Source organism: Mustela nivalis, assembly GCF_964662115.1.
Source record: "Mustela nivalis genome assembly, chromosome: 1".
Classification (NCBI taxonomy): Eukaryota; Metazoa; Chordata; class Mammalia; order Carnivora; family Mustelidae; genus Mustela; species Mustela nivalis.
In genome coordinates this window covers 200904168-200922479 of record NC_139020.1, presented here as the reverse complement: position 1 = coordinate 200922479, position 18312 = coordinate 200904168, and the positions used below count along the sequence as shown (strand labels likewise).

Genomic DNA, 18312 nt, shown 5'->3' with positions numbered 1-18312 from the left:
AGAGGGAATCCCAACACTGCAAAGGGCCACTGGAACCCTCATTTTGTATCTGCATTATTGCCTGCTGTTCCAGACCATGAGGGAAGACATCATACAACGATGTACCCATCTGCCTCCTGAATCCGTCGCTCAGAGCCAGAGACCAGCTGGGCCAGTCCCTGAGACTGACGAGACTGTGACACGGGCCCTTCCCTGCCTCTGGTTCAAACGTCTGTTGTCTCTTTCCTTCCTCCTCTTTCTAAAAAGCATATTCTTTTTTTTTTTTTAAGATGTTATTTATTTATTTGACAGAGAGAAATCACAAGTAGATGGAGAGGCAGGCGAGAGAGAGAGAGAGAGAGAGAGAGAGAAGCAGGCTCCCTGCCGAGCAGAGAGCCCGATGCGGGACTCGATCCCAGGACCCTGAGATCATGACCTGAGCCAAAGGCAGGGGCTTAACCCACTGAGCCACCCAGGCGCCCCTAAAAAGCATATTCTCTTCTCTGCTTATCTCCAAAGATTTCAGAATTTCCTGTTATTAGTTCACGGTCAGGAATTTTGTTTGGTACAGCTCTGGACAGACGGCAGGGATTGGAAGCCCTGCTGAGACGTTCCTGCTAGTGCTGTCGCATTGGCACCACTGAGAACCGCCTACCCCCCATTCTTACGCATCTTGCGAGGAGGCCTTGAAGCTTCTGTGTCACTGTAGCCCGGCAGACCACAACGTCGCAATGCTTCTTTCCTCATTGCCACGGTAATCCTTGCTCGTGACTTACAAAAATATAGAGATGAGGAAATTGAAAAGGAAAACCCATCCTTTGACTTCACCACCCGTAGATCCGTGTAATTAACATGCTGGAGGATATTCTTCCAGTGTTTTCTCTGTGCACAGCAAGCTGAAAACACTAAAGAATTTGTAAGTGCATAATGCTTCTATGTTTCTTAAATATGCATTTGGCCCCATAGCGGCATCTGTTTTAAATCTGGGGCAGCGAGATGTGATACGGTTCTGGCAACCATTCCCCTCAGTGGCTAGCCCAAACTTCCAGTACCTTCCTTGACCCCTACCAGTTCCTTTCCTATTTCAGAGAAACCAAGTCTGCTTGGGTAAACCACCAGCTGGGAAGGTGAGGGTCCCAGCTAATCCTGGTCTTCAGGGGCCGCAGACTTTTACCGCAAAGCTTCTCGCCTGCGTTGTGTGCACACTCCGGGCTCTCCCTCCCCTCACACCTGAGACTGCCGAGGTCATGCACTTCCGTCTCTGCTACCTCTCCCTTACTATAGTTCACTGCTCTCCAGCACTGGGCTTCTCCTCACCAGGGACGCCTCTCGCCAGGTCACTGTGCAATTCCCCGCGACCAACCCCAAAGGTCAGTTCTAAGTCCTCATTTCCCTCGGATCTCCTGGGACCATCCAGTCCCTTCTGTCATTCTTTCCTGTGGCTTCTCTGCTCCCTCTGGGTGTCCACCTGCCTCTGGGCCTGGGCCCCTTGCCTTCCCTTGGGATGCTGCCCACCGTGGACCCCAGGGCTCCTCAGGGATCCCTTCCGGCCCTCTCCCTGCTCATTCTGCACCTCCCCCATCCCTGCTACCGACAGTCCTCCCTGTCACCCCCAGTGGTGATGCTCAAGCCCGGGCTCTAACTCAGGCCTCTTTTCAAGCTGCAGACATCTCCACCTGGTTCAAGAGGCTTTAAAGCCAAAAAAACCCCAATCCTCCAAAATCACCACGTAAGAACTGAATCTGTTCCTTTCTCCCTGAACCCCTGCTTCTACTCTCCCTTCCCTGGCCCGTGGGACATCCGGTTACCATGCATTCAGCGTAGAAATCCGGCAGCCATCCCCAGCTCTCTGAGCCCTCTGCCCTACATACTGGCCCCAAACTCTGCCTCAAATCCCACGTCCTCCCCTCCACACTGCTGTCATGTCTTCATTCTGACCCATCCTCACACGCCCCAGATGTTAGAGCATCTCCTACCTCTGTCCATTCTCCTTTACTATTTCCCAGAGTAAACTTTCTAAAATGGGAATCTGGCCATGTTATTCTCCCTGCCTGGGCACCTTCCCAGGCTTCGCAGAGCCTCCTCTGGGACCCACCATCCGAGCTCCTGGGTGAGGCCTGTGCAGGGCTGCCTCAAGCCAGCCCTGGACCCCTGATCCAGTGCCGCCCCCCCCCATCCCTGTGGACTACCTGCAGTTTCCCAAAGGCACTGTGCCCTCCAAGTCTTCCTCCTGGGCCCCCAGGGACCCCATGTCAGCCCCTCCCTCCAGCCTGCCAGGCACCTGCTTGCTTCTTGCGCTGGAACCAAAACTCACCCTGGGATCTTCCTCTGCTTTTTCCTCACGGTCCTGGGCCGCACCCAAGACAGAAGCCCTCACTTGGCCTTTGTTGCCTGGGCCTGTTTTTGTCTTGTAACACCTATAATTTAAGTACACACTGATTGTGCACAGCTGTAAATTCCTGGATGACAGAGACAATGTCTTTCAATTTGCAGCCCAGCGCATGGCCCAGGGCCTGGCAAGGAGTGTGTTTTCAATAAACCCAAGCTGAAGGATAACGATGATACAACAGACATCTGAGTGCTATGCCAGGCATAGTTCCAAGCGCTTTATTGTATCCTCTTGGTTAATTCTGCCAATAAACCTATGAGGCAGAGACTATGTTATTCCCCATTTTACGGATGAGGTAACTAAAGCAGAGAAATCAAGTGACTTCCCAAGATTATATGGCTAACAGGTGGCAGAACCAGGATTTGGACCCAGAAAATCCCAGTCTAGAACCCTCGTCTCTATCAGAAGACAACTTACATATTTATGAGACGCTGAGTAAAGAGGTTTTTTATAGTTGCCTTGATGTGACAATATCATTCTCCTGCCAGCAACTATATCAGCACGCTAACATTAAGACTGAAACGGGGGGTGCCTGGGTGGCTCAGCCATTAAGTGTCTGCCTTTGGCTCGCGTCATGATCCCAGGGTCCTAGGATCAAGCCCAGCATCGGGCTCTCTGCTCCTGGGATTGAGGAATGAGTGGAGCGCACCTGCTGTCTGGGCAGAAACCCTCCCTTAATCAGCTCTGCCAGGGACACAGCGACCAGCCCCAGGCCTGTGTCATAGGCCACCTGTATCCTCTGTAGAAAGGTGGGAAGTAGGTAATCCCCAAATGGGTCACTCTCCTCTCTCTGGAGCCAGAATGATTTTTCAGCTGGTGTTTCTAAGTTGCTCAGTGGCAGGTATGAGAAGCTGCCTGGCACGAGGGAGAATGACCCCCGAGGCAACTGACCTGACCTGGGGGAACAGGTTAGGACCTCTGGCTGCACCCAGCATTGGCCTCTCGCCAGGCATCCTGCAGCAGGCCCCAGGGCCATCCCGCCTCTGTGTTCTGGGGGCCTGCTGCCATGCTGCCGGCCCCAGTAAATACTTGCTAACCGACTCTGCACAGCGTGTAATCGATGAGGTCACGGCGATTCCAGAAGGGAACGCCAGCTGCACGTGGATGAGTTTTGGCAGGAAAAACTGAGACGGAGGCCTGCAGTGGTCTGAGACCGTCGTGTGAAGTCCATGTAGGGCAAGGTGTTCACAAGATGGAGAGGGAGTGGGGGCAGGCAGACAGATGGATTTTCTTTTCCTTAACAATGTGGTTAAATTGATTTATATGCCTCCTTTTGTCAAATCTCAGATTTGGGATCATTTCCAGTCATGAGTTAGTAAGTGATTGGTCAGTAAGTGATCAGAAGGGTTTATACGATTATTACGACTGCACACCGGCTTGGCTTTGAGCTTCCTGGCAGCCAGGGCAAAACAGGATAAGCTAGGCCTCTCAGCTTTAAGCAGCTTCCGGGAGACAGAGAGATGTCCCAGATCTAAATTTTAGATTCAAAATTTCAGATTTAAATTTTAAATTCCTGAGGAAGCTCACAGGATGAGGAATTAAAATGTGTCTGCAAAGGGAAAGGAAGAAGTGGTGACGCCGGGGCGGGGGTGGGAGGGAGATGGGTACCAAGATAAGAGTCTTCAAGCCTGGTGTGTTTTCAAGAGGCTGCCTCCTCCCGGCGGTCAGAGCCCCCTCCAGAGCACTGAGGTGTTTCGGGAATACAGAGAACTCCCTGACATGACACACCCTCAGAGTAAGCAAGGCGAGTGCACCCGAGACCTGACCATGGTCTGCCTTGGGGTCTGCCCACGCCATGCCGCCTCTAGGCCAGCCCCCCGCCCCCCAAGTGAGGCCCTTTTGGTTCCCTTCCCTCTCCTTCCAGGCCCATCCCTTTGACCCCACTTCCCATGGGAGCTTCATCTCCATTTGTGAGCCATTTCGCTCTTCCCTTTCCTGCTCAAGCTCTGCACAGACCGGTTTCCCACTGCAGTGGGGGAATGACTGCTAACCGGTCCAGAAAGCTGTGGGCAATTACAGTCGTTCTGATGGTCCAACCGCGGTAAGATTTCGAAGCTGGAAGGGGTCTAGCAACTGTGTGGGGGAGACTAGGAGAGATTCTTCTTCTTCTTCTGTTTTTTTAACTATAGCCTAGTAATACTAACAAACCCAAATGACAAACAATGCATACACTGTGATATGTTGTTTATAACCCACGGAGATAGTTTGAGAAGAACTAAAGGCAACATGAATTCCTGAGATACAAAACATTATAATCCTGCTAGGGATCTCCTTAGGACCCTCAGTTGGCACCTTCCTAAAAACACACCCATCCTGCACTGTTAATAAGGAGCCCCCAATCCGATCTGTTTTCAGTGTGAGTTCGAGGCTCCCTATGCTGCCCCAGGGCCTCCCACGTCTCTCTGGACGGGCTTGGTTTTGCATAGAACTGGATTTTGCATAACACATCAGTGTGCTGGGAAAGAGGAAAAACAGGTAGCCGGAGAGCCCGAGGAGGGGCACGCCTTTAGGACAGGTCTGGAGTTGCTCCCCTTACTAGTAATGCTAGATATCTGACAGATGCTTCATTTGGGGGCCCAGTTTTCTTTGGGGCCACCAGCAAAACACACTGATGGGAAGCTGGCTGGTGTCTGGGGTACAGTCTATGGTTTACTCACTAGCGATGGCAAGCCGTGAGAATCATCCAAATCATCCAAATGCAGGAGACCCCAGAGAGTCCACTCGAGTCAACACAGGGGAAAAGGACGCGCGGTGCGAGGCAGCTGGAATGGCCTGCCAGAGCCTTCCCACCGTCGTCCTCCTGACATCCAGTTCCCGGACTCACGCGCCTTCTAGACGCCAATAATGCTGCACGAAGCTGTCTGATCCTGACCCTCCACCAGCCCTAAACCTGCCTCTCTACTGCCCACCCGTCATCTCGGCTTACGTTTAATACAGACAGTCGGCCCGAACAGAAGCCTTGATTTCCCTCCAAAATCCGTTCTCCTTGACTCTCCTGTTTAATAAACGGCACAAGCAATGCCCTAGCTGCTCAGGCCAAGACGCCGGAAGGCACACCCTCCAGTCCCTCTCCGTTCTGTCAGCCGTTCGGAAGGGTGGTTCTCTTCCTCTGTGCTGAACACAGAGGACGCCTGGGAGTTTAGAACACCCCAATACCCAGGGCTCTGGCCCAAACCAATCAGAGCAGAATCTCTGGGGATGGGGCCCAGACATCTGTACTACTTCAAAGCTCCCTAAGGGATTCTAGTGTGCAGCCAGGTTTGAGAATTAGTGGCTTAAAATACACTCCAAATCCAACAGCTCTGTCTAGCTTCACTGCTCCCACTTTGGTCTTAGCCGCCAACCATGCCGTGTGCGCACCACCGCCATCCCTCCAGTCCTGGGTCTCTGCTCCACCTCAAACCCTCATTGCAAGCACAAGGCACTTTTTAAAAATCAGGTCATGGGGGCGCCTGGGTGGCTCAGTGGGTTGAGCCTCTGCCTTCGGCTCAGGCAGATCATGATCTCAGGGTCCTGGGATCAAGCCCCGCATCGGGCTCTCTGCTCAGCAGGGAGCCTGCTTTTCCTCCTCTCTCTCTGCCTGCCTCTGCCTACTTGTGATCTCTGTCTGTCAAATAAATAACTTAAAAAAAAAAAGAAAAAAAATCAGGTCATGTCATGCCTCTTCAATGGCTTCCCACTGCGTGAGAATGAAGAGCTAAGCTCTCATGAGGCCCTCGAGGCCCTGCCTGATCTGGCTTCTGCCGTCCTAGCTACCTCTTCCAGCTCCTCTTGCTCCCGCTCACCATGTGGCAATCACCCTGGTTTTAGTCTTGTTCCCCAAAGATGCCAAGTGGGTGCCCACCTCTGGGCCTTTGCACCTACTCTCTCCCCCTCCCGGAAGGCTGTGCCTTCAGGGCTTCACTGGCCTGACTCACAGCTCCATGCCATTTAGGCCTCAACTTCAAGGGCTCCGCTCATTGTCCTTCTCAGATCCCTAAGATAGGCCTCCCCTGTGCCCCAGAAAAGTCACCACCACATCACCCGATCACACTCCTCAACTGTCCTTAAAATACTTATTGATGTTTGAACTCAGGACCTTCAGATTATGAGACTGATGCGCTGCCCACTGTGCTAAGAAGGCAACCTTATTGATGTTTGAAATCACCTTGTTCATTGGCTCACGTCTTTGCTGTCTGACCCTCTGTGCTAAGGCGTGAGTTCCAAGGAGGCAGGGATTCTGGTCTGTCTTGCTCACAGCTGTCGCGATTGTCCGGAAAGGCCCTCTCATGGCGAAGGCCGTCAATGAACACACCATTCACTTTGTCCCACCCATCAGGGCCCCCAGGGCTCTTCCTCAGGACTGCCAGCGTGATCCCCATAAAATGACACTCTTTTACTCAAAATCCTTGGGGACTCTAGACCGCCTCTCCTCATCCAACTGCCACCCAAACCCATTCTCCTCCTTAGGTCCCACCATTCCACGCAGCTCCCGGGTGCCTCGAGGGGCCACACGCCTGTGTGCCCACCGCTCTCTCCGCCTGGCCCACCGTCAGTGTCTTCCTGGCCCACCACCCGCCACTTCCTCTGCCAACAGACGCTGCTCTCGCAACAAAAGGCCGGCCGTGCCAGCCAGCAGCCGTCCTCGTCGTCTACACGGTTCCTACCCCCTCCCTTGTTTTGCCCCAGCAACCCGGGCTTGCCCCTGCCACAGCCTCCGTTGCACTGGGCTGGCCTCACCTGTCTTCTCCAGACAGAGGGCACACTGGTTGGAACCATGTATGGTCCCCTTGTCCCTGACATTCACGTTACATCACTTTGCTTTGACGAAAGACTCACTTCAGTATCTGTTTCAGCCAACAGAAAGACATCTGAAGAGGATGTTTGCTTTTACAAAATGTGAATTGCTTCTTTGCTTGTTGCCGTTTATGGCTTAGGAAAGGTTTCAAAGGAACGCTCTCCTTTTCAGATAGTCGGGGGAGGGGGAGGCTGTACACCTGGCCCTTCAGGGCCCGGCTGATCGGGGACCCCATTAATGGTGCCAGCACGTGCCGGAGAAGAGGTACTATCTGGACTGGCTGCTGAGGTGGACTCGAGCCAGGAAAGCGGCTCTCTCGGGATGGATTAACAACTCACTGCCTGAACTGGCAGGAAATGGAGCCCGTCGAGGAGGGAATGAGCAGGACCCAGAGTCTCTGTTTTGCTCTCCCAGGGGCCCACAGAAACAGGGTCTGGGTGGCCAATGCCACAGCCAGTAGCGGGACTTTCCCCCTCTTAATTTAAACATACTTGTCCTACGCACTCAAACAAATAGAGCCACAGGAGGTCTTCATCAAATCATGCACTCTCACTTCTCCCGTGGGAGACAATGACCAGGAACGGAGAGCTTACTACTGGGGTGCATGACCCCCAACAGCCCCTGGCACAGCCTGCTATATTTATCTAAGGCATCAGGCAGAACACCACCGCTTTACCCACACACATGCACCAAGAGGCACTTGCTGCCGCCTGAAACAGGCTGGTCCAGCTTTTCCGGAAAAGATGAGCCTTGCCCAAAGTGAAGACTGTTTCTGTGCAGGTTCCTGGAATTGGATATGGCTTTAATTTCCAGAGTACCTCGCTGCAGTCCTGGCTTCCCTGGGAAGCCCTGCCCTGACCCACTGCCCCCCACTGCCCCCACCATGCTTTCCACTCTGCTAATCTGTCCCCAGTCTCCACGGTTATCTGACTGTGCCTTTTGAACGAACGAGAGGCTAGGTATCCCCGTGGGCCAAACCCCTCCTGTAGCAGGCTCCATGCATGCATACACCAGTGTACATACAAGATCCTCCTACCAAGACGGAGAGGGTGTGGCACAGATGGTGTCCCCTCGGGGGGGCCTGAGTTCACTCTCCCACCCCAGCCCTGGCCTTCCTGTTCTCGACACTCCCAAGGTCCGGGGGAACATGCAGGCTGTGGCCATGCCAGGGCCAGAGGAGGAGAGTGTGGGCTGGTTAAAACAGGCCCAGACATACTCACGGGGTCCGTCAGCATGGCCCGGCAGTGGGAAGCCAGAGCCAAGAAGGCCAGCAAGTTGAACACGATTCCGTTGATGCTGCTGTACACGTAGTCTCGGGATGGAATCAGCATGACAAAGAGGACCACAAACTCCGCATAGAGGACCAGAAACCAGGTGACAATGGCACAGGCAATGCCACAGCCGTCGCGGATAAACCACATGGTTCCCACAGGACCGGGGTGGGGAGGTGGGACACACTTCTCTGGCTGGAGGTATTCTGGCTTCCGCTCAATGTCTCGGAAGTGGTGGGTGGGGAGAAGCATCATAAGCTATTCTGTCCATACTGGCATCTGGAAAAGAGAAGAAAGGACCCAGAAAATTGGTGGTATCTTGTTATCAAGGAGACTTGATAAAATCACCTTTCCAAAGTAAGCCATGAGGGACACCTGGGTGGCTCAGTGGGGTAGGCGTCCGCCTTCGGCTCAGGTCATGATCCCAGGGTCCTGGGATCAAGCCCCGCATCGGGCTTCCTGCTCCGTGGGGAGCCTGCTTCTTCCTCTCCCTCTGCCCCTTCCCCCCCAACTCAAGCTTGCTCTCTCTCAAATAAAGAAATAATAAAAAATAAAATGTGAGCTCTTGGGACACCTGGCTGGCTTAGTTGGAAGAACACATGACTCTTGATCTTGGGGTCATGAGTTCGAGCCCTACACTGGGTGTAGAGTTTACTTTAAAAAAAAAAAAAAAAAGGAAAGAAAAGTAAGTTCCCTTCCTTCCTTCCTTCCGAGAGTTAACTTAGCCTTTGCGAAATAGGGCCACCTTGCCCAAAGCCCTCACATGACAGATATGTAAAGGAAGCCTTCCAAGGGCAAATGCCTCCCCCAAGGTCAGCTGGAGCTGTAGCTGCACACACAAGACACCAACTCAGAAGTGGGGCTAGAACTCACGTCTCTCTGTTTACAAGGGATCGGATCTACTGGGAGGACGGTGTCAAAAAACATGTTCCAGTTGTGACTTAAAAGACAAGACGGGGCACAGAGCACCAAGCCCTCTGGGAAAACTCTCTTCAGCGTGAACACTGCTGCCTCTGTGCCAAGGACAAACCCAGAGGCTGGTGTTGAAGGCTGTCTGGGGTTAACAGGGATGAGGAGGAGGAAAGGACCTGGTGACCTAGGACCAGGGCTCAGCAGCAACCATGAAGACGTTCTCACTTACTATGCATTAGCTAATGGTAAAGGCAAAACTATCACCGGGAGAGGGAAGGTTCTTGAAACCAACCAGGTTTTTCAGTCCTATGACCCAAAGAGCGGATTTCCCAGCAATCAGAGACTCCTTGAGTCCTGCCCTCCTTGCAGGTGATGGGGTCAAGTGCAGAACGTTGGACAATGCGTCCCAAGGTGTTCCTCCACCTGACTGTGAGGCGTCGTGAGCCTTCGTGTCCTCACCTGCGGAGACACCCCCTTGCAGCCCTAGCACCCCTGCCCCCAGGGCTGGTGTGAGGCCCAAGGGAGCTGCAGGTGCTCCTGACGAACGCCACAGACTGTAAGGGCCCACACACCACGGGCCGCACACACGTGGCACATTCTTTCTAGGAAAGAGAGCTGTTCCTTCCAAAAGAAGGGCTGAGCAACACGCCCCTTCTTCCCAACAGCTGCAGCCCGCATCTCTGGAGACATTATTTAATGCAATAACTCAGGATCGATAATAAAGTCGATCTGTCCACAGCGTGTGCCGCAAGATGCGGCAAGTACACATTTCCCGGCTCTGATTCCTTATGGAGTGTGTGGCGGCCTGTTGCATCACCAGGCCGGTTTCTCACTCAGAAACTGCGCCGGTGGCAGGCTCGCCCCAGATGCCGGCGCCACGGAGAGGCCACCGGCGTGGTCCATGGCACCGCAAGTGACATCTTTGGGCCCGAAACTCCAGGCACTTCGTAGCAGCGGAAACTATTCACAGGAAGCACTGGCTCTGTGTCTTTTTCTGGAGGCTGGGGCTCTACAGGTCATGAGCAAACCTTCAGTGGTTGTGCCGGGCTTTCCTCACCCTTTGGCCTTCTTCCTCCCCTGCCCTCAGCCCCAGCACGGAGCGAGCCTCTGGACTGAATATGCTGTAATCACGACGAGGCAGGATGTGTCCAGAAAGCTGAGTGGGCAAAGCAGTCACCGCTCCTCAAAATGACGGACACTTGGGGTCCACAGTTGCAGAGGCTAATAATGAAAGAACAAGGCCGGGGCCTCCCCTCCCCAGGATGGCGGAGAATGAATGGCTGAAAGGCAGTATGACTCCACAAAGAGCGTGACTATCACACGCTGGGTACACTGTGCTGGGAGCCAAGGGACGGGGAGTCATGACGTATGGAATAACCACCCCAAGTAGAGGAAAAGCAGTGGTTTCCCACAGGCTGTCAACCAGAGTCTTCGAATAAAGCAATTTTGTGCTCGCCACAAGACAACGGCAATTGGTGCCGCTGGCAACAACCTAGAGGCCTGAAGGATACACGAATACCCTTATGAGGCACCGAATGGAAGGACAGCAGGCGCCTGCAGACAAGGGTGTCTGCGACTGGACCCGGGCCCAGCAGAGTCTAACATCCTAAGCTCTGTTCAACCAAAAGCCAACAAATGAAAAGCTGAAATCCCATGAAATCCTACAATGATTCCAGAGCTGATGAAAGCTCAGCATTTCAACAACTTCCACAGGCAAGCATTCTCGTAGGTTCTCCTGCTGCCATACAGGTCTGTGAGTACCAACCACATAGTTTCCCTGGACCACAGTCATGAGATTCAAAGACGTATGGGCTCTGTCTGCTTTTTGCATTACAATGGCACAGCTGAGCTGTTCTGCTGAGGCCCTATGACCAGCAAGCCTAAAAAGCCTACTTAGTCTCTAGTGCTTTTTCCTTTAAGATTTATTTTTTTTAATTGAAGTAATCTCTACACCCAACGTGGGGTTCAAACTCATGACCCTGAGATCAGGAGTCGCCTGCTCCACTGACTGAGCCAGCCAGGCGCCCCCACTCTCTAGCTTTATACAGAAGTTCGCTGACCCACAGTTCGAGGTGGCTGTTATCCACCAGATAAGTGAGATCTGTCTTGGCTCCAGCTTTCCCTCCAGAACAGCTCAGTGCGACAGAGATGGGTAGTTACAACTCACCCCGCCCCACCCATGTCTGTGGCAGCATAACCTCCTGTCACCTACAGCCCAATGGTCAACTCCCTGAAACCTGGGTACTCCATCAAAGGGTTCTGTGTGGTTTTCTGAAATGGATCATTGCTGAAAATAAATTTCAGAGCACTGCTCCTGCGTAGGGATTTCCAGTGATTTCATTAGGCTCGTAGTATATTCAGACCAGCTGACTGTATCCTCTCGTCAATTACTCATTCTTGATTGTACACATGGCAATAACTTGAGGAACAGACCCTTCCACGTAAGTAAATTTCCCAGTAACTGTGGCTTGTTCCTGAGCAGATTCGCATTTTAACCATTAAGATGGTTAAGGTGGAAATGAAAACAAAACATGGAAGTAAAATAAAAACAGACCGAAGAAAAAGATACTATACCTGCTCCTGTCTTAAGTACAATAGCCATTCATTTCTTTGGAATGATTTAGTTATTACCGGAACACCAGTTACTGGAGTGGGTCAGGGAATGATGTCCTCAGGAGTTGTGGAGACTCACTGAGCTCTTGGCCTCATACCAGCTGGCCTGTTCACACTACTAGAATTCCTATTCCAACATCTCCTTTGTCTGGTTCGTTGACTTCCTCTTTCATTCCTGGCTACTATCATTTCTGTGTCTACAGTTACTAATCCCCCCAACAAACTCTCCATTTATGACCACTAATTGGCTGTGGGCTGGAATACAAATAAAACTAAACCTGGTTCAGTTTTATTTGTTTGTAAAAGAAGGGTACTCATTTTAGGTAACAGGTCTTTAGGGAACACCTGCTATGCTCTCCCAGCATAAGGTTCCTGTGGGCTGGAAGCCCTGTCTTTTCATTAGCCCAGGGCCTGGCACACAAATGCTTGAGTACAATGCCAGAGCGTTGTGATTCCAGGCCCACCTTTGGAGGCCCTGTCTGCTTCCTTTCATGGGTATGGACATATCCCAGATGGTGGAGGAAGCACCAAGTAGGACTGTGAAGTAAGTGGACTGTGACTCTTATTTAAGCAACCAGAATGTTCCATCTTCAAACAATGTGGGACCAAAGAGTGTATAGAGGAGCTCTGTTCTCCCCTCACTGGTGAGGGAGAACCTGTGATCCGGGCCAGCACTCAGACAAGGGCACCCTCGGCAGAGTCAGACACCAAGTACTGAACTCAAGTTCACATTCCAACCCACACTTCAGAGTTTCAAAATATCCTGCTCAAAACCAATCAAGGCACACTGTGATAAAGAGTTTGCTTAACTCCAAGGCCACTCGAGCAATGGAAGTAGCTTTCCAATAAGGATCTGTTCCTTAAATTAGCTAACTGGAAATCTGACAAGTATGGGGAAAACCTCACCTTGAACAAACAGTGCACCTTCCCTTCACTCTGCCCCTAATGACTACATTAGGAGAAGCAAATGTTGACCTTTTTTCCCTTTTCTATTTTGAATTAGGGAAACTCCAATCACTGGGGTTGAGGAGTGGCTCTTTGCCTATGTCCGACTCCCCACGAGTCCCTTGCGTGAAGCGTTGGGCAGTACTGTTTGCTCAGGCCTCTGGGTTGTGCATACAAGGAGGCTGGTGGGTCCGGGGACCTTGAATTCTGCCCACCAGCTCACACCCTGAGAGGGGCAGCCTTCTCCAGTCCTCCCTGCGTCCCACACCTCTCACCCCATTCCCTTGCCCTGTTGACCCTCTAAATTCTCCCGTGTTCAGTTCAGTTCAATTCAAAAACATACTTCCGGAGCACCCACTCAGTGTAAGGAACAGTGCGGGGGGGCTCTCTCACAAGGAAATGCGTGTGCGCTGCCCAGTACAGGCCCTGTTGTTCCCCTCTGCCAGCTCCCAATCTGCTCAGACTAGTCTTACTCGCTTTGTTCTACTAACCGGCAAGTCCCATTTTGTTTGGCCTTAGAGCCTGGTATCTGGCAGGAGTATGTGCTCACATTTTATTTCTTGAGTGAATGGATGCAGAGATCAGACCTATCCCCACAATGATCCTAACATATAGGTTTCTAATGAACAGTACAAAGGAGAGACAAACAGTAACGCCCCCACCGCCCCCCCAAAACCCCCCAAAGTCCAGAAGTGAGATCAATAGACTTCCTAATGGCCAGGACATTTAAAGGGAGAGGATCTGAGCAGGGCATGGAGCGAGGTGAAGCGTTCCACTCAAAGGCAGGGAGAGTGGTGACACAGTTTGTGGGGGCTGGATGCCCAGGGCTGCGTGCATGAGTACGCGCATATACAGGTTGTGTTGGGAACAAGAGGTGGGGGGTGCTGCTAAGTGGAAATGAAGTTTAAGGTAGGGTTATGTCATGAAGGCTATGTTTTACAAGGCCGTGAGCTTTGAGGTGAGTTGGGACTTCACCCTGGAGGTACCAGGGAGGCACCCCAGTCTCTGAGGAAACTAGTTGGGCCGTAGTCATGCTATGGTATGATTGCTCTGGCACTGATAGACAGGACAAGATGAGACACACGGGAGGGCCTGGAGTCCACCAGAGGCCAACAAGCTGGGGAGACACTGAGGCAACAGGCCAGAGTTCCAGCTGGGTGGAACTGGGTTTTCTGTTCCTCTTCTGTTTTGTTTCCAAAGAAAGATCAAAAACAGTGATTGCTTGGCAAATTTAATTACAGTTATCTATGTCGTACTGTTTTGGCCAACAGTTCTAGAGCATTAAGAAGAGTTGGCTTTGGGATGTCTGGTTGGCTCAGTCATTAAGTGTCTGCCTTCGGCTCAGGTCATGATCCCAAGGTTCTGGGATCGAGTCCCACATTGGGCTCCCTGCTCAGTGGGAAGCCTGCTTCTCCCTCTCCTACTCCCGTGCTTGTTTTTCCCTCTCTGTCTATCTCTGTCAAATAAATAAATAAAATCTTAAAAAAAAAAAAAGAGTTGGCTTTTTCATATGTGACTAATCCATGCCCAAAGTCATTATTCTTTTACCTGCAGAGGAGCACACTGAGGCGAAGGGGACTAAGCCCTAGGGGTAAGGAAGTCATAGGAGGATTCTTTTTTTTTTTTTTTTAAAGGTTTTATTTATTTATTTGACAGAGAGAAATCACAAGTAGATGGAGAGGTAGGCAGAGAGAGAGAGAGGGAAGCAGGCTCTCTGCTGAGCAGGGAGCCTGATGTGGGACTCGATCCCAGGACTCTGAGATCATGACCTGAGCCGAAGGCAGCGGCTTAACCCACTGAGCCACCCAGGCACCCCATAGGAGGATTCTTGATACGGGAGGAGTTCTGGAGCTTGTTCTGGAGCTCTCAGCCAACCAGATGATAAGGAGCGTGCAGTGTGGTGTCAAATGACCTTCTGAGCTCTGGGCTATCCCAGCAGGTGGGAAGTCTAAGGAAATCATCTAGTCCTCCCCTCTAGAGTTTCAGAAGCAAAAAACTGAGAAGTGACTGAAGGTAGTGATCATTTTCTAAAACAAAAGCAAAAACAAAACCTCCCTAGAATTGCCTCCAGATCTATAACTCACATGCTTCATCATACCTGACCACAAGTGTGCTCTTCCAGTAACCCAGACAGGTGGACACAAATGTATCTAGTGAAATGCAGTCTGTGGTCCTATAAGCCCAGGATGTGGGGTACTGGGCTGGCTCTGTGGTACGCACTTGTGACTCAATTTCCATGCTGCCTATCCACGGCTGAGCAATACAAAGGCGTCTGAAAGGGCTACCATAAAGCTCCAAGTCCCATTCCACTGCGGCCCATCAGCAGGTTGGCTAGGCTGGATGCCAAGCCAAGTGCTGGCCATTGGTGATAGCAAGGGTCCAGATGCAGTACCTATAGTTACTCATCATTTGTTGAATGAGGGGCAAATTCTTATAAATCCATCACCTGCCCTAACAAAACTGACCCAAAGCCCAGGCTTTATGCGCAAGGGTCAAAGCCATCCCATAAAACATACAAGTTCTGTATTCAATGTATCAGAACCCCCCCCCCCCCAAGCTGTCCACCAACAAGTGTCCCAGGAACCACCGATCTTCTCAGACTGCCAACTTCACTGACTTTCATGATATAATATGTTATATCGAAGGCCGGGATTAGTTCAGCTAGATCTAAAATCCGTAAAAGCTTCTCAAAGTACTTTCTGAGGATTACTTTCCTGAGACACCACACCCACTCACATTCTCACATCCACACACGCATTCACACACAGCACAGAAGTAGGTTTTGGGGACTGTACAGATTAAAGTAGCATTAACACACTCAACCTGTATGAAGTATCTGTTTACAGACGGGCTGAATAAACTCAAAACAAGCGTTATTTTCCCTTGACTTAGAGAGAAGGGTCATCCAAATACCAAAATAATTTCTTTTAAGGATTCAACTTTCTGGGTCCCTCCCTACTAGGAAGAACGTATTGTTCAACTCAATTTCATCAACTCCTTAGCCAACGTCATGAACCTCAGCAAGGCAGTAGAAACCCTTAAATCGGAGGCTTTTAACATAGGTCACCATCGGTTTCAGGTGAGTAGTTAACCTCGTAATAAATCTAGTATTGTGTTGAATTGCTGTTAGGGGGCGGGGTGGTGGGGAGGGCATCTGGTATCTTCTTGAACTTGCCCTAAACATTGAATTCTCACCTAAACTAATTTTTACTACAGTTAAAGAACTCAGTCTACCCATATACAATCACTTAAAAGGTCCCCTGAAAGAAGGCAGCATCTTTTCTGGTACTTGCATCCTTTTTCTCAATTGAAATTCATCTTAACGAGTATATCAATAACCTTCTATGGTTTAACAGAGGAGATGGGGAGATGGGGAGGAGAAGTGAGTTGGGGGAAATTGGAGGGGGAGATGAACCCTGAGAGACTGTGGGCTCTGAGAAACAAACTGAGGGTTCTGGAAGGGAGAGGGATGGGGGGTTGGGTGAGCCCGGTGGTTGGATATTGTGGAGGGCACATATTGCATGGAGCACTGGGTGTGGTGCATAAACAATGAATTCTGGAATACTGAAAAGAAATAAAGAATAAAAGAAAAAAAAATAACCTTCTATGGTTTAAATCCTACTGTCTCAAAAATACAATGTTTGCCATTTTTAGAAGTGTACAATCACTCACATTGCAGAGTGATAGACTTAAAAGCATTCAAAAGGCAGCCCTACAACTTCAAAGATAAAGGAATGGTCCATGTCCTAGAAGCTTTAGAAAGGTATCTGAAGGAGAAAGCCAATTTATCTGAGTTACAATTCTCTTAATTTAATTTGTGTAAGGATCCAAAAGGATTGTAAATTTTATACGCATTTTTAGAGGGTTCTCAGAGAAAGAAAGAATGAACCATGAATCACTATGTTTGAAATATTTCATTAAAAAAAAAAAAAAAAAGAATGAGTCACTGAACTTTCTCTTCTAAAAGGTAAGGGTGTGGTTCAAAGGAAAGGTTCCTTATCATCTGCATCACAACCGCCAGCCAAGGAAGGCGTCCAGGCAGGCAGAATGCCCTGGCCTGTTCTAGAAGATCTTTACCGACAAGTCTACACCATTCTCTGCGGGAGGATCCTGTCCTGCTCTGCCTGTCTCTTGTCTTCTGACATACTCAACCTTCAATAAAACACTAAAAAAAGGGGCACTGGGTGGCTCAGTGGGTTAAAGCCTCTGCCTTCGGCTCAGGTCACGATCCCAGGATCCTGGGATTGAGCCCTGCATCCGGCGCCTGCTTCCTCCTCTCTCTCTGCCTGCTTCTCTGCCTACTTGTGATCTCTCTGTCAAGTAAATAAATAAACTCTTAAAACAAACAAACAAAAAAAACACACACACAAAAAAGTAAAAAAGTAAAACATCACACTCCCAACCAAACCCTATAATCAATAAGGTTCACTGAGAAGACCAGACAGGGGTAGTAAGTTAAATTTTCCTTCTGGCCTCCTAACCTTCGTATAAAATAGACGCATGTGCACGCTCAGACTTCTTAATACTCGGCCCGCATTTCAGAATGAAGTCTGGGATTTAGACAGCGAATGGATGCTAACAGTTATCTTACTTATCACAATGGACTATTGTACTACAAGTGGCCAGATCACCACCTCCTGACTTTCTAAATCTACTTAAAAAAAAAAAAAAATACACACCTGATGCGGGACACAAAGGCAGAATAGGAATTATTAATTCCTTACCGCTTACAGTCCCCCTGACAAGTCCTTGAAACAGGCAGAGTGACCTTCCTCCAGGGACTCAACTGCCTCAATATGGATACTCTGCGAAGCGCAAAAGGCATCTTGATCTTAGCCCAATCCCCAGAATTCTGTAAGTTTCCTTTAACATAAAAATCCCCTGGGAAACTTCCTTTATCAGATACATGTTGGCAATCATCCCAAGCATATGACCCACCCATACACATCTGAAGGGTCTGGAGAGTGAGTTTCTACTAAACAGCAATAAACGACCTCTCCTAACAATAGCTAAGGCCCCCAGGAGCCTGGAAACCTTGTTTCCACAATACCTGGGAGGTTTACACTATCCCTAACCCCCTCCCACCTTGAAAGTATATGATGGGCCACTCCTCATGACCCTGGGGCTGCTCTTTCTGCCCACCGTCTGTCCCCTTGCTTTAAATAAAACCACCTGTTTGCACAAAGACGTCTTAGAACTCTCTCTTGGCTCTCGGTTTGGAACCCTAACATCTTTCCTACATTACATCCACATGGAGGATGCCATAATACAGGTCACAAACATTGGGGATCTGTAGAAACTACACTTGTTTGGGTAACAGTCTATTTCCCCCTTTTATAGGTGTACTTTATGATACGTTTTAACAATGAGGAAAATTAATGAGACTTTAAAACAGGAGCATGTGTACCATGAACTGGTTAAAAAAA

At 50.2% G+C, this 18312-nt stretch overlaps 1 protein-coding gene across 4 annotated transcripts in view; it reads right to left on the bottom strand.

Moving 5' to 3' along the window:
* Positions 1–18312, bottom strand: part of ZDHHC3 (zDHHC palmitoyltransferase 3) — a 54624-nt gene that overhangs the window by 28923 nt on the left and 7389 nt on the right. For all 4 annotated transcript variants that reach the window (XM_082706000.1, XM_082706003.1, XM_082706001.1 and 1 more), the window contains exon 2: positions 8366–8695. In XM_082706000.1, the coding sequence (XP_082562126.1) occupies positions 8366–8671 (306 nt within the window). In that variant the 5' untranslated portion in view covers positions 8672–8695. The remainder of the gene's footprint in view (positions 1–8365; positions 8696–18312) is intronic.